At 31.7% G+C, this 15,788-nt stretch overlaps 1 protein-coding gene across 1 annotated transcript; it reads left to right on the top strand.

Annotated features, from left to right (window-relative positions):
* Positions 1 to 1,959: 1,959 nt before the first annotated feature.
* On the top strand, positions 1,960 to 10,269 carry LOC117168192. Its single transcript, XM_033353654.1, has 2 exons — positions 1,960 to 2,042; positions 9,862 to 10,269. Exons 1-2 carry the CDS (start codon positions 1,985 to 1,987, stop codon positions 10,254 to 10,256), a joined length of 453 nt encoding a protein of 150 aa, XP_033209545.1. The 5' UTR covers positions 1,960 to 1,984; the 3' UTR covers positions 10,257 to 10,269.
* The last annotated feature ends 5,519 nt before the right edge of the window (positions 10,270 to 15,788 follow it).

Genomic DNA, 15,788 nt, shown 5'->3' with positions numbered 1-15,788 from the left:
AATTTATTTTATTGAATATCGCAACATATTCTGTAATATATGAGAGGATACTTCAATAGGAAAAAAATTTTGAAGATTATTAGAACAATTTTTTAATTTAAAAAGCTTCAAACAAAATTATGGAAACTCTTAGAATTATTTTGACAGATACTTGGGAAAAAAATGTTCAATTTTAAAATACAATTTAAAATTTCTCAATTTACCACTAGAGCGAAAAGAGAAAGATATTTTAAAAAAACATATAGTTTTGAACGAAATTATTTCCTACTTGCAAAAAAACATTAACCGATAATCTTTAAAACATTCCGAAATATATCCTAGCTATTTGTCTACAATCTACAGAATAAACAAAAAATAAAAATACTAATACAATTATGCCAAAATTTAAGTTTTCATTACGTTATTCTAAACTTTAATTTCATTTGCTAAACTCTACATTTCTAATATAATTTGAAATAAATGAGTTTTAAATTTTTCTTAATTGTCAAAATATTACGTAAGAAAGCTGATACGAAACATTATTTTTAACAAGAGCAGCTGATCAAATAAATCAGAGGTGGTGCAGATATGATTGCTTTATATTAATTAATGTCATTCGTATTCACTAAATAACAAGGCAATAACAAACATTAAAGTAAATCTTTAGTAATTTAAAACTGTAAAAAACATAGGCAGACATTTCGTAATTGTATGATGTTTACAGAGTTAAAAAAGGATTTAACGAACTTGAAAAGCATTCTAATAATTTTTTTTTATTCGATGCGAAAAAGATGGATTTTCAATCCAAACAAACGGATTTTTAAAAGAGTAGTTAAATTTATAAATAAAAAAAGAATATTGCGCAACAAATTGTTGAATATTTAATTAAGCAATTTAATTCTTAACAAATAGTTGAAGTGGCAACCATATGATAAAATTTATTTTTGTAACACAATTTTCGATAGAATTAAAGAAAAGTCAAGAAATAATAAAATAAAGCTTATAAGGCATCGGATTTATTTTTTTAATTGAAAAAATTATAAAAATTTTGCCCTAGGTATGATTTGATAAAACAAAAGTTTGTTCTTATTATACAAGTTTTTTGTTTATTTTGTATTGTTTCAATGACAATTAAGAATTGTTGTTTTAACGTTAACTTTTATTTCAATGAAAGAAACAGTTTGCCTGTTTAACAACAAATTTATTTCATACAAATTTCGATTTTTTGCCTTAATTTGTGATATGCATAAAGATAATTTCCATTGATCGAGAGCGAATATACAAATTCTAGTTGATGGTTGTCCACGAAAAGTTAATGAACAATGATAATAAAGTTGTACCTAATATCCGTAGTTATACTGTTAGTAAACTTGCAATTCCTGTATATTATTTATTATATTATTATTACATATCTACGAAAGATTCTATGGCTGAATTTCCGTTAAAAGATATTTTATATCATAATCTAAGTCTGCCTAAATAATAAAAAATGATATCAATATATTAAAAAAGTTTATTGAAAAAATGGGAATGATGTGAAAATGTGAACTTTTTGAGAAAATCAAACTTGGTGATTTTCAGAAAAACTGCAGTTAATTTATTATTTTTAATGGTTTTTGTATTTTTGTCAGATTGTTCGACCGAACAGGAACTTATATAAAAACCGCTAGATTTATTTGAAGTTATATTAATTATTTTGTCTTTGATTCCACCCTAATATGTGAGAGATTGAATGATGAAACGATGATTTAGGTTCATGTTATTCGACATATTAGAATTTGTAATTATTATGAAGGCACTAAAGGTAATAAATTTAACACATTGGTAAACATTCGAGATCTAAGATCGACAATTTTTATTCTTCAACTTAAGCTATGTGACAGAAAAAATAAAACGTCTAATTTAGAAGTCGTCAGAATTGCTATAAATAGCAGGCATTTATCCATTTAGTCGTCACAAGCAATTTCTGAATTCAGCTCAATCTTGCATTTCTCTGTCAGAGAAAATGAAGGCCTGTTCTGTTAGTATTTATCTCGCATTCGCAGGCTTCTTGAATTTTTATGGTAAGTGCCATGTAATTTTGAAATTATGATTTATTAAACAAATATGAAATTAGACACTGTTTCAAAATAAAAAAATACATATTGTAGAAAAAATTTAAACGAGTGACGCAAGCGGTACTAGAAATTTTAATGATTAGAAATAAGATTTAGTCGGTAACTGCAGAAAAAAAATCGATTTGATAAGACGCAATCGCTAAACTTTTTTGTCTTTAATTTAAACGTAAATAACTTTTAAAATCTTCACGAGTATCAGATATATCACTAACAATGCTGAATTATGTCTGCGTCGATTGCCAAATAATTTTCAGATTTTGTACTTCACCTTCGACTTGTGTTCAAACTCAGGACACTTAAAAAAAATTCGTATAACGCAAGAAGTTTGTCACAGATATGGATTCAAAACTTGTGTGATTGATATTTAAAAAAATTAAGAGTAACGTACAAACAGTAAAAATACCTCTGGATTCGTCTCGGAAATATCTTGATGTGCATTTTTTTTGTTTAATCAATTTTTTAAACCATTATTATATTATCTTTAATCAACAATTTAACTACTTCCTTTAAAATTGAGTTTTGGGTTGACAGTTCATTATTTAAGTTTAAAATTAGAATTTCTTTGCTTTAAAAATAAAACAATTAGTTTGAATCTATTTGTATTTTGTGTTGAAAATTATTTTTTCTAACGGAAATCTAACTCTTTCATTTATTTATTTAGCATAAGTCCCTAGATCTGAATAGCACTCTAAGCCGCAGGAGATACATTAACTATTACAAGGAATAACATTTTATTTTTGGTTAGAAATTAATAGTTTTGAGTTGTTTAAGAAACAATAACTGTTTCATTCTAAAACGGTAATTTTATTCTTTCTTAGTTTGATTTTCAAGCAAGTACTTAACAGTTCGTGTTCCGTGGATTGAAGAAAAATATGTAAAAGTGCCTACATTACTTATTTAAATACGGGCCATTTGCAATTCTGTTCTGCGATATTTCGCAATTTCAGATTGTCGCTGTTCTTACATATTTTCCTTTGATCAAAGTAACATGAACTTTATTTTTTTTAAATTTTGTTGAGTTATCTCTTTTCTGTCTCGTTATATTAGATTTTAAACCAGAAAAATGCAATTTGACTTATAGTGCGACGTTCGATATTAAAAAAAAATTCATCAAAGAACTTCAGCTAATCAGAGCCCTTATAAAAATAGTTTAAACTATTTTTTGATACGACAATTAATTTTGTTCAATCTATTAAAAATAATGTAAAACAAGTGCTCGCTTCGCGGGCATATGCTCATCGTGCGCTGGGCGCGCGGCTCATAAGTTTGGGCGCGCCACTGTTCGTTCTCGCGCTTTACACTCGATAATATATTTATCTCACGCTTCGCGCTCAGTAATGTGTTTACGTCGCACTTCGCGCTTGATAATGTAATTACCACGCGCTAAGCGCTCGATCTTTGTGCAGAAACTTTTAAAAACTACAGGTGAGTGTATCGACAACAGTAATTTGGTAATTGTGAATTTTATTTTGTTCAAGCTCCTTCGGCTGTAACAAACACATTCGCATCACGTATCTAGTGCTTTTTGAAAATTCTTTTTGTTAAACATTTGAAATTTTTAAAATACTGTGAAATCGTTGCACGAAGAAATGTAATTTTTGGATTTTCCATTCTTTCGCACTTTGTCAAAATTTGAATTTTTGATTTTTCAAGAAAATTCAAAAAGCTGTTATGATAATCTTGAAGGACAATTCAAAAATCAACATTTTTATTTTTTTGACCTTTTTTCATATCGTCCGCTATTTGGCTTAAAATGTTCAATTTGGTGTGTTTTTTGGAATTTTGTAAATGCTATAACTCTGGTAATTTTTTATTTGATGAAAAAAGTTATTAGGATAAATTTTTCGACTTTTTGAATACTATAAATAGCCGTACAGAAAAAATTTTGAATTAGATAAAGTGTTCTCAAAAGTATACAAAATATGCCCACTTTTTACATTTGCCTTTGTAATAAATTCACCTATAGTGTTATGTCCTACGAGATGTAACTTAACTTGTATTTTATTTTATTTAAAATGGCTCCTCGTTTTAGAATCTAATTTTAAATAAACTAGAAAACTGGGATGAGGATAACTACCAGATACACAAATAAATCAAATATGTTATAATATATAAAATAATGAATATTTATTTAAGTATTAAGAAAATTTGAATATAAAGATCAGATTTGATAAACGTTTCCTGATAAACCTCCGAATCGATTAAAATTATTTGATTCCTTAGTTTAATTACAAAGTCCCCTTTTTGTAGAGAGTGGACAATTCGCCCTCTCGTTCCTTGAATCGAAAGTAGCCCGTCCTTCTGTTGGCACTCTGTATGGGTTCCCGCAGGGGGTGGATGGCACTGAATATGGCTCTGCAGGCGGAGATGACAAGGTCAGCGTATCTAGGCTGCGTAGTCCCTTTGTGGCAGGTGTTCTCGACTCGGAGTTCTGAACAGAAGCTATTCTTCGTAGATTTTTAGATTTAAATGGTTGACGGGCCAACACTGTTGGACCGGAGTTTTGGGTTTCAAAGATTCTTTACAGTCTGGATTTGTTTAACTGAGACTGAACTGTAACTGAACTGAGACTAAACTGAAACTGGGGTAAAGACTGAAGCTGGAGTATAATCGACTAAACAGGAACAAACTAAACTGAAACTGGAACTAAACTGATTTCTGCTTCCGAATCCGCTGTATTTATTCACAAGATCCCTTCTTAGATTCCCGTAAGGATAAGTGGTTTTAGAAGTAGGGATTCTTCTTGGTTCCAATCAGCGTTATCAATCTATTAGGTGGAAGAGTGGTCAGACCCTAATTGTCCAATGGGCGTTGAGAATTATGTATATGCCCATATATGGAAGATGTCGCAGTAACCATAATGCCTTGGATCCCTTCCAAAGTACCGTGGGGGTAATTAACGAGATAGCCAATCAGTGATTAGAAATCTTGATGTGCCCAAATATGGTGAATGGCGCAGTTACCAAAATATATGGTATCCCTTCCTAGGTGTCCTAGGGTAAGATATTATGATGCGTAGGAGAGCCTAAGGTTTGCGTGTGTCCTTTTGGTTGTGTGTAAACGGCTCACCCTTCTATAGCTGTCATCTTTATTAAGCTGTTTATTGCTATTAGATCTAAGATGTTGGTCTCCGTCATAGATGTATGTAGGTCAGAATGGTTAAATGATGTACATGTGGTATTGGTACCAGCATTTTGTAAATGTATGGGACTGAAGATGTGGTCTGTTTTCAGGGTTGGCTTGCTCATTAATTTATGTCTCTTCAGTTAGTGTGTAGTCTGCTAGTTTTGTTAATTATGCGAATATTTATGTGCATCGCTCATTTTTGTTTACTCTGCTGTGTACGTACTTATAGATACCAGCATATTGTGAGCGTATGAGATTGAAAATGCAGCAGACTTTTCTGGTTTCCTAGTCAATTAATTTATTGCTTTTTAATTAACGTGTGCCTGTTTTTTGTTCAAAAGATGATGCGTAGATTTTCTTGTACTGTTGGGTTAACCTTACACTATTGAGTTGTTTCTTTACAAATCTGATCTTCACGAATGATTTTAACAATAGTAGGTCTTGTTTACATTAATAATTGGAAGTTGAATATAATCCTTTAAGTTGTTGAGTTATTATTGAATATAAATGTTATGTTATTATAATCCATTATTTATAATTATTTATCATTATTACAAAAGTCGCGGGACGTGACAATAGTATACCAGAGACATAGCGTTTACAAAATTACCAAAAACACAATTAAATGAACATTTTATGCCAAATAACGCGCGATGTGAAAAACAGCCAAGAAAAGAAAAATGTTGATTTTTGAATGCCCAAAGAGATTATCATAACAACTTTTTGAATTTTCTTGAAAAATCGAAATTTCTAATTTTTACAGCGTTCAAAATAATGAAAAATCAAAAAATTACATTTTTCGGCCAAACTGTGCAAAATACGGTAAAAAATACAACAAAATTGTTCATTTTAGAAAGGTTTACAAATTCGTTATAAACCATTTTTTGATAGGATGTGCAGTTTTTGCTTTAATTATGAAAGACTTCATTAACAGTACAAAAAAAATGTGCCTGCTGCGTGGGCACTTTCTTACCACTACTTCTGTCTTCCAATTTCTTTTTCGTCTCGTGTGTGGTGTTTCCAAAAATGTAACTCTTCATGTTTTTGGTGCTATTTTTATGATTCAAACTAAAAACAGAACTATCAATACAACTATCAATCGTGACAAAAAAATCATTTTTATATTCTCAACAGAGAAGGTATTAGATTTGTATAAAATTTGACCTCCCTAGTTTTTGTCAAAAGGTTCACGTCTTGAGACCCCCTGAATCCGATAGGCCTCTTGTACACTCTTTAAGTGTCCTAAACTAAAGGTTAAGTTTTAGCTAGTCATTATGGATAAAAATTAAAAAAGCGACGGCCTTTTAAATATTTTTGATACCATTTTTTCAAAATTCCAGAAATCTCTGTGCAATTTTTCATAGTATTTAAAAAGTCGAAAAATTTATTTGATGACTTTCTCCATAAAATTAAAAATTATGAGAGTTGAAGTTTTTTTAAAATTCCCAAAAACGCACGAAAATGAGCCTTTGAATCGAATTAACGGACGATATGAAAAAATAGAAAGAGAAGAAAAAGTGTGATTTCTAAATGCCCTAGAAGATTATCATTACAACTTTTTAAATTATCTTGATAAATCAAAAAATAGATTTTGACAGCAAAAAAATAATCACCAAATTACTGTTCTCGATACTTTCGTCTTTAGTTTTAAAAATTCTGTGCAAAAAAATCGAGCGGAAAGCGCGAGATAAATATATTATTGAGCGCGAAGCGCAAGAACCAACAGTCGCGCGCCCTAGGCGCGCTCAAACTTGCAAGCGCGATTATGAGCAATTCAATTTTTTTTGATAAACTAGTGAAAATAAGTTTTTTTATCTGAAAGAATACTTCTAGATTTTTTAACCATTCTAAACAAAAAAGATTCATAGTGGGTTTTTTTCGTGGGACGCACCGTTTTCGGGGTAAGGAATTCCCAAAGTTTGAAAAAACGCGATTTTTCTGTTTTTCTGAGCTGTGTATGGGGATTGAGAAAATAATCTTTTGTCCTCTGCACCACGGAAACATAAAGTTTCAACCTTCCCCTACAATCTGCAAAAGACTATTTTTCAAAATTCAACAGACGATCTCTTTATTTTGCAATTAACGTTTAACGTGCGCGAGCGTCTCGCCTGCGTGTGTGTGTTAAAAAATGTGTATATTTGCATATGTCAGTGGTGTCAACAGATATCACAAAAGAGTCCCTACTCTCTGTTATTATTTAATAATAATTTTAGTACATAATTACTAAGAACAAGATGCATTAAACTTAATAATGACAAAAAACCGCTTATTCAGTCGCAAAATTTGCTACAGATGACTGCTTATTTGAAACATTGTTACAAACAATAACAATAGCGAGTTATGAATACACTTTCCTGATGAATTCTAACCACTCAAAAAACTGCAACATGATTTAGCAGAAAAAATAATCTCTTTCGATGGAAAACTCTGAAATTTTTTATTTGTTTATAATATTCTTATTAACAACAAAAATATGTAACAGTTATATTTTTCTGCAGCCACCTTTTATAATTTAGATTTAATTTAAAAGTTGGTTGATGAGAAAAACTATACTTTGAAAAAAAATACAATTTGCTTATTAGAATATTTATAATAATAGTAATCGTTAACTCATGGTTATTTTCCATTCTTAATAATACTTCTACGAAATATTTAGGCATTTCTAATTAAGGTCAAGTTTGTTGTTGTTATTGAGCACCCTACGAGGGGTCCGTTCATTTATCGGAACGGTAAAAATGAAGAAAGGAAACATTTGAGAATGGGTTATAATACATAATGGTAAAACCTAGGGATATCAAAAAGTCGGAAATAGGAATAAGTTTGAAATCCAAAACTCTAAAGGTATTTATTCGGAAACTAAAGAAGCGGTATGGGTAAAAGTTCGGAAGCGTTAAAATTATGATGGTGAACAATTAGGAATAAGTCAATATGCGACGAGGAAAAATTCGGAAAGTAGAAAATTTCGGAATTGTTAATAAAGCTACCTATTAGCAGGTGTATAATTATTTCTTTATGGTAGCAAAAAAATATTTATCACAGTAAATTTAAATACCATATCATAACAAATTCATGTTGTACGTTGAAAATTGTTTTTAAATTATATAATGATAACAAATAATTATTCATTCGTGAAAAATTTTAAATAACGGATAATATCATTTACTTGACCTAAAAAATTGAAAGTTTTAGATTTTACATACTTTTCTTACAAATCTCGGAAGATTTTAATAAATCTTTTACTAATAGAAGAAATCTATTGTGACACTACTTAAACTCTAACAAATATACAGGTTAAACAAAATTTTTAGCACGTACAAAGTAAATTTATTATGACATGATAATTAAATTTACTGTGATAAATATTAGTTTGCTACCATAAATAAAAATGTATACACTTGCTAATAGGTACATTTATTTACTATTCCGAATTTTTCCTCTCCGTGTATTTACTTATTCCTAATTGTTCACTATCCTAATTTTAACGTTTCCCAATTCTTACCCATTCCGCTTCTTTTTTTTCCGAATAAATACCATTTAGTGTTTTGGATTTCTGATTTATTCCTGTTTCCGACTTTTTGGTGTTCCTAAGTATTACCATCATGTATCATAACTCATTCTAAAATTTTACCTTTCTTATTTTGTATCCGTTCCGAAAAATGAACAAGTCCCCCCTACGACGATCATTGTTTATATTAATTAGTTATAACAATAGATTCCACAAAGTAAAATTAAGAAATCGGGCCTGGTGCACATTTGGAGGATTTAATTTTTGGCATTTTACAACAACACTAAATAGTAATGGCAAAATAAAGAGGTTGTCAGTTGAATTTTGAAAAAAGTTCTTTTGCAGATTGTAGGGGAAGGTTCAAAGTTTATGTTTCTGTGGTACAGAGACAAAAAATTATTTTTTTCATCCCCATAGACGGCTTAGAAAACCGAAAAAATCACCTTTTTTTAAACTTTGAAAATTTTTTACTTGAAAGGAATATAATCAGGGATCCGGCCGGGTCCCAGCCGGATAGCCTCGGTTTCAGCCGGGCGCTGGTCGGGGAATCCGGCCGGGATGCGGCTAAAAACGTCACGGTAAAATGGTAGGATCCCGACTGGAATATTGGCCGGGATCTGGTCAGATAATCCGGCCTCAAAGCGGTTAAAAAATATTGCTTCAGGCGAGGAATTGGTAACTTGTTTTGTATTTTAAGGCTCATCGTAAAAACTACGGTGAATTCTACAGATCAAATCAAGATAACGAATTATGGCGAGGAAATTGGAGTACAATTTCAACTACTGTTAATAGAATTTCATAGCAATTGTTTCACGTTGGAAACCACGTGGTGATTTTAGGCTAAGAAAGTGTAAAGAAAAAAATGCATTTACAAGGGTACGAGTTGATTAAAAATAATAATTATCTGCGAACGAAGTGGAATTTTCAGACTGATTACTGAAAAAACGTTGATTTTGATTTCGTACCACGATTTTATTTGCAAACTTCAGTCCCGACCGGTTCCTGCCCATCAAACCCAGCTAGCGGTAGCCTGGCCGGGATACAATCAGAAACATTGTTGGATTGTCCAAAATTTTTTTCCGTGTAAATACTGTACATAAAATTGATAACTAACCGTTTTTTTATACAAATTAGGTGCTGCTGCCATTCGTGTCATGGTGCTACTTTTGCATGACCACCGGGTTGTTAAGGCTACTTCTCAACTCACCAGAGTACAACATAGACCATCTTGGATCGCGAATTCACGACAGGAGATTTTTCAAGAGTTTGAAGTTTTTATAGATCTACGTGCCAACTGTTTGTACGAGGGTTCATTAGAGAGACTATTTGATCCTCGCAGTCATGCTGAAGATGTCCCAGTAACAGTTAGGTTCAAGTTAGGCGTTGAGCATCATGCAGGCCCTATGCATTTCAAGATTTACAATCATGGTATAACTTTTGAACCATTAGCCAAGGGTTATGTATTTGTAGCAATACCGGGGACTAAACGTGTCTATTATGCAAAGTTACAAACTGAAGTTGTCAGCTAAATAAACCCTGATTATCCTATATAACATGTGATCCAATAAATAGTAACGATGGATAAATAAAAAAATTAATTGCTTACAAATATTTATAATTGTTTCATTTCAAAAGAAAGAGTTACCAATTCTTCTGCTAGTGACCTTGACATTTTATCTATTTTTTTTTTAATTTCTTGAAATCTTTGAAAATTAAATTAAAAAATTTCCCTAAAATCTTTTAGATTACTTTTTCAGCAATCATGGAATTTCTCGAGAAATTCTATTCTATATTTTAAGGCTTAAAGTTTTATCTTTTTGATTATGTTTTTTGCATATTAAAAATCAAAAATAATAAAAGCGCGAAGTTTTAAAATAAAACTATTATTAAAAATTCGTCTGTTTTGTTCAAAAGTTTAACATTTCGGTGGCAAGTGCAACTGTTTTGTTGTTGAATATTTTGTTTCAGAGAATTTAACAATTTTTTGAAAATTTATCTTTGTAAGTCATATATTCTACTCCATGGTTACAATTTCGACTATTTTGTTTAAACTCTAATGTTTAAAATTTTCACGTATATTTAAAAAAATAATCGTTTCTTTCCAAAATTAAATTGTCTCGTTTAAAATTCATATTTTTTTATGGAAATGCATCAGTTTCTTTTTAAAATATCACCTTTTATTCTAAAAAAGTCTCAAAATGCAACGAATTGTCAATTTCCAGAAAAGTTTCCTTAAATTTTTAAATTAAGAAAACGGACGTTCTTCAAGTTTTATTTCATTATTTATTGAATCATCAGTATCATATGTGAATGTTTCTTAAAGGCTATAATAACAATATCATTTTACATTTGTCACAAAAAACCTATCAAAATCCAACAATTGTGACATTTCTGCCTAAGATTTATATTCCTGAGTCACTCATGATTTACCTTAATTTTCTATTGTTTTTTTATTAAATGAATTATTTAATTAACCTTTATCATTAAAAATAATTTTTCTCCGAAGCTTTCATAAGTAGTATTTTAAAAAATCAACATAATTTGTTTTAATTTCTTTATTTTATAAATAAAAATTAATGTTTATGTAGAATTTCCCAAATTTTCTAGCTTTTTTAGTTGAGGTATAAATAAAAAATTTAAATATATATATTTTTTATATTCCTAAATATTATTGATCAAAGCACGCTATCGCACAGTGATATAAAAACTTTTTACACATACATTTTTTAATTTTGTTGGATTTCAAATTTCTGTAGGAAAACATAATTATATTCAAAGATATAGATTTTGCTCATTGTAAATTTTTGAAAATTTAAGAGAAAAATTCTTTCTAAGTATTTTCAAAGGTTTCAAGGCATTAAAAATTTTGCCAAAGTTTCTAGAAAATTACAAATTATTTTTTAAATGAAAAAATTAATTTTCAAAATATAAGAAATTCAAATCAGATTAAAACCCAAATTTAAAATCCTATTTAACGGCCAATAATCGAATTGATGCAAACTCCCGTTTAAAAAAAAGATTCATATGACTAAATTTGGACCACAATAAAGAAAGAAAAAGAGCTCCCATTGCAATCTCAAGAAATAAAAAATAATTTACGCACACAAATAAAAAGGACGAAAGCAAAATGACAAGGCAACCAACCACAGCCCCTTCCTTCTTTTCTTCTTTCTTCCTTTTTAAAAAATTTTTATTACTATGTTACGGTGGGCTCTATGGGGGCTAAGCAATTTACATTCTTCATTGCTCATTATCACAGTACCCATACGTTACACATTATACTGCACCGTAACCGAGACCGTCGACTTCCTTATGTAAATTCCGTTGAACTCAAATTGACGGGGAGAGGGCCAAGGAGCGGTGGACAGAGACCTCGTTAATAACACCACGGGCGGGCTGTACAATAGGAACGATCCTCGCCTTCTTCCCCGCCTATGAACTCGTGCCACTTCTTATCACTCATACTGGCTGGATACTCCCAGTGGTCTCGAGAACACTAAATGTTAATTAACAATGTAAATTGTTAATAAATATAAAAAATTCATAAGAATAAAATAAATTACTCTTGGCTAACCACCAAAATTTTTCAGTTAAGATCATATGATAAGAATAACAATTCCGATAATATTAGTAACAACTGATAGTAATTTCACCCGCTCCTTCTTAAAATCAATTAGCCGATAAATGAAAGAAAACCAATTTGTTCACTAACTAGGACAACTGATAAAATAATGGGATGAGCTTAATATTCTCATCAAGAACAAATTCGATTTCGAAACTCACTAAAACACGAGAAAATTAAAACATTTAAAAAAATTCGGAATTAGCTCAATGATTAATGAAATTTTTATCCAAATTATGATTCGGATAATTTACCTTAGCGGTTTAGTAACACTTCACGTACCTGGCAGGAAATCTTAGTTGTACACATTTTTGAAAACTCAGCAATTGTGTTCACGCGGATCGCATCCGGCCGCGACAATTCCCAGGCCAGAAATGTAGGCATTTCTGAAGACCTTACCTAAATTACACATACCATTGCCTATGAGGAACATCCTACCTGTTACCTCCAGGCAGTCGCCCATCTATTATTCCCGATATCAGACTGATTGCCCGAGAGGAAAGATTTGAATTAAAGTCCAAATTACTCGTCGGCATTTTAACTCGCGCGGGACTCGGTACGCGGGTTGTCCCTAACATTAATACGTATATCGTAAGAGCAGTATTCAATAAAGAGTGTTTTTGCGACGTTAAATTTAAAGACCCATAGATGGAAATCTGATAAATTCAAAAATATATTATCTGTGTGCAACCAGAGTTAAAAGGGGTTAAAGAACCAGAGTGAAATGACAGTTCGTGCGCTGTGTCACGCGAGTGAAAAAGTCAGAGATTATTATATTTATAGTTGCTTTCACATATCTCTACATCTCTCTCTCTCTCTCTCTGCTCCTCGTATCTTTCCCCTTTTCGTGGGACGGCGAAGCGGCTAGTGCCATATGGAAAATATTGTGTAAGCCTAGAAAACAAAGTTGCTTAGCCCGTCATCTCCTACGCTACCGTGGAGATAGGCAGTGGTTTTTAAGGAAATACAAGTTGTGTTTATAATTATTTTTAAGTGTTTTTGAATAAGGCCTCTTAGATTTTCAAATAAAAAAAAAGAAACTAGGACAATAAAGTCGTTTCGTTCCGCACATATAACCCAAACAAATGTCGGAACTACAAGGGTTAGGTCCCCCAGTCCGGGAGTAGATCAAAATGTCCTGCACCACATAAAAATAAAGGTAGGGCATTTACTTTAGTGGTGATTTCATAGTTTGGGACCTACGGCAACGAGTGAAAAGAACGGGTGAAGTGTAGCGGACAACTCAACCCCCCTAATGAATTCGCTCGTTCGTAGCAAACATCAAATTACAATAAAATAACATTCAAAATGAAAATAAAAATGAAAATTGCATTATAAACGTTTCGGTAGTAAAACAGTACCCTTATCAAGGCAAGACAAAATAAATAGTTAGAAATTCATAGCACAGAAGAACAGGTTCTTTCTCTTTGATACTTGAGAATCGAATGAGCGTCAGTAGGCCAATCTGTTGTAAACACAATATAAATATCTGCTAAAATTAGATCAGAAGCAGCGAAAGTTAGAAAAAAACAAAATTCATGAAAAAAGACCGGCAAATGTAATAAATCACATTGACGTGACTCTTGTTCAGGTTATCCAAATTAGTTTTTTAATAAATAGATAACTTTTTCTGTTCCTTAATATAAAGCATTTTCATGAATTTCTCTTTCTCCCATTACTTGACAATGCAAAATTTGAACATAATCCCGACGAAACGCATACTTAAAATTAACAAATTCCGTTTATATGTCTGACAAGAACACTCTCATAAGGGCGTCCTAAACGAACATCACATTTGTGTTCCTCTATCCTAGTATTAAGAAGTCTGCCCGTCTCTCCAACATAATTCATCTTACAGATCCTGCAAGTGATCTTGTAAACTACAGAACCTTTTCCAAAATTATCTAAACGATTATTGCAAAAAATTATCTTGAAAAATTTAACTCTTTCTGATTATCCATGGGAAAAATATTACTCTATTTATTTTTTGGTTTTTAAACTCGAATTGTAATATGTTTATCAATTAACTTTTTGGAGTAATGATTCAGAAACAGGATATTCCTGACAATATTCAAATTTATTGTGTGAAATAACAAATAAAAAAAAACCTGAAGCTCTGTCAACTAAGTTTTAATTTCAGCTATTTTGTTTTGAAAAGCAGAAGCAGAAAGAAATAAAAAATTCTACCTGAATATGTACTTTTTCTATACCATTTGATAATAACACAGCCACACAAAAAAGTGTGCGGATCTGGTAACAAGACACAAGTATTCCTATGGATTTGGGGGCGCCAAATTCAAATTCGGTATCAAAAAACATCCATCACGTCATCTTTGAGCCATACCCTCAAAAAGTGACGAAAAATCATGCACTGAGGCAAGTAAATTTCAAAATAATGCGAGTGATGCAAATTTTCACTTCAAAAAAATGTCGACAACTGTGAAGGATCAACTATTACCTGATATCAACTAATTTAACATAACTTTACCCAACAGAACCTGACCTCACCGAACCTGAATTAACAGAAATTTATTGAACTACACGTAAAGCTCTGGAAGCATATTTTCCCAGTCGCAAATGTGTGCTACATCGAATGGGTCAAGTCAAGCCCAACTTAGAAATAAATCTAACCTAGCCTAACTTAACCTAACCTAACCTCACGAAACACAATTAAACTGATTTTGTTGTCCCGTTGGGACAATAGCAGTTAATGTCTGGAGTTTCGTAACAGCTTGTTGTTAACATTATTCGCCTGTGTCTGTAACCAGGGCACCTCCACGTGGTGACGGTGGGCAACGGATCCACATTGGCTGAGTCCCTGGGTAAACGGCGTTCATGCCATCATGGCAGACACAGGTAAAAAGTGTATTACGATGCAGGGAAAAACCCCAGTATCGGCGTCCGGTCAGGGTGGGCAAGCGGGCTCTCCGACGTCGTCATCATGCAACCGTAGCTCTTCATCAATGGATCACTTGGTTGGTGTAGAGTCTCATGCTACAAGAAAAAAAAACCGCGAGCATTTCTCAATCGCATGCCTGAAGAATAGCTCAGATTCATTCTGTTACATTTGCAGTAAATATGAAGTGAGCAGTTTGCGAAAATCAACTGACGAGGAAGTGAAAAGTCTTTACGAAAAGTGTTTTGACCGTAAATTGCTGCACCAAGGAACAAAATGGGTTCCTCACGTCATTTGCAATTCCTGCAGACTTATGTTGTGTCGTCTAAAAAATTCAAACAACGAAAAGTAACGCAAGTACTTTACACCAAACACATGGAAAAACCCCGTTATTGCGAAGGATTGCTACTTTTCGATGAATTCCGTCCAAGGATTCAACGCCAAAAATAAAAATAACATTTCGTACATTAATGTGTGCACAGTCACAAGAGCAATTGAAATCAATAAAAATGCATGCCAGGCTGATTTAAAGGCTTTAGAAGA

This window comes from Belonocnema kinseyi, chromosome 2, assembly GCF_010883055.1.
Source record: "Belonocnema kinseyi isolate 2016_QV_RU_SX_M_011 chromosome 2, B_treatae_v1, whole genome shotgun sequence".
Classification (NCBI taxonomy): Eukaryota; Metazoa; Arthropoda; class Insecta; order Hymenoptera; family Cynipidae; genus Belonocnema; species Belonocnema kinseyi.
This window is presented reverse-complemented; position numbering and strand designations above follow the sequence as displayed.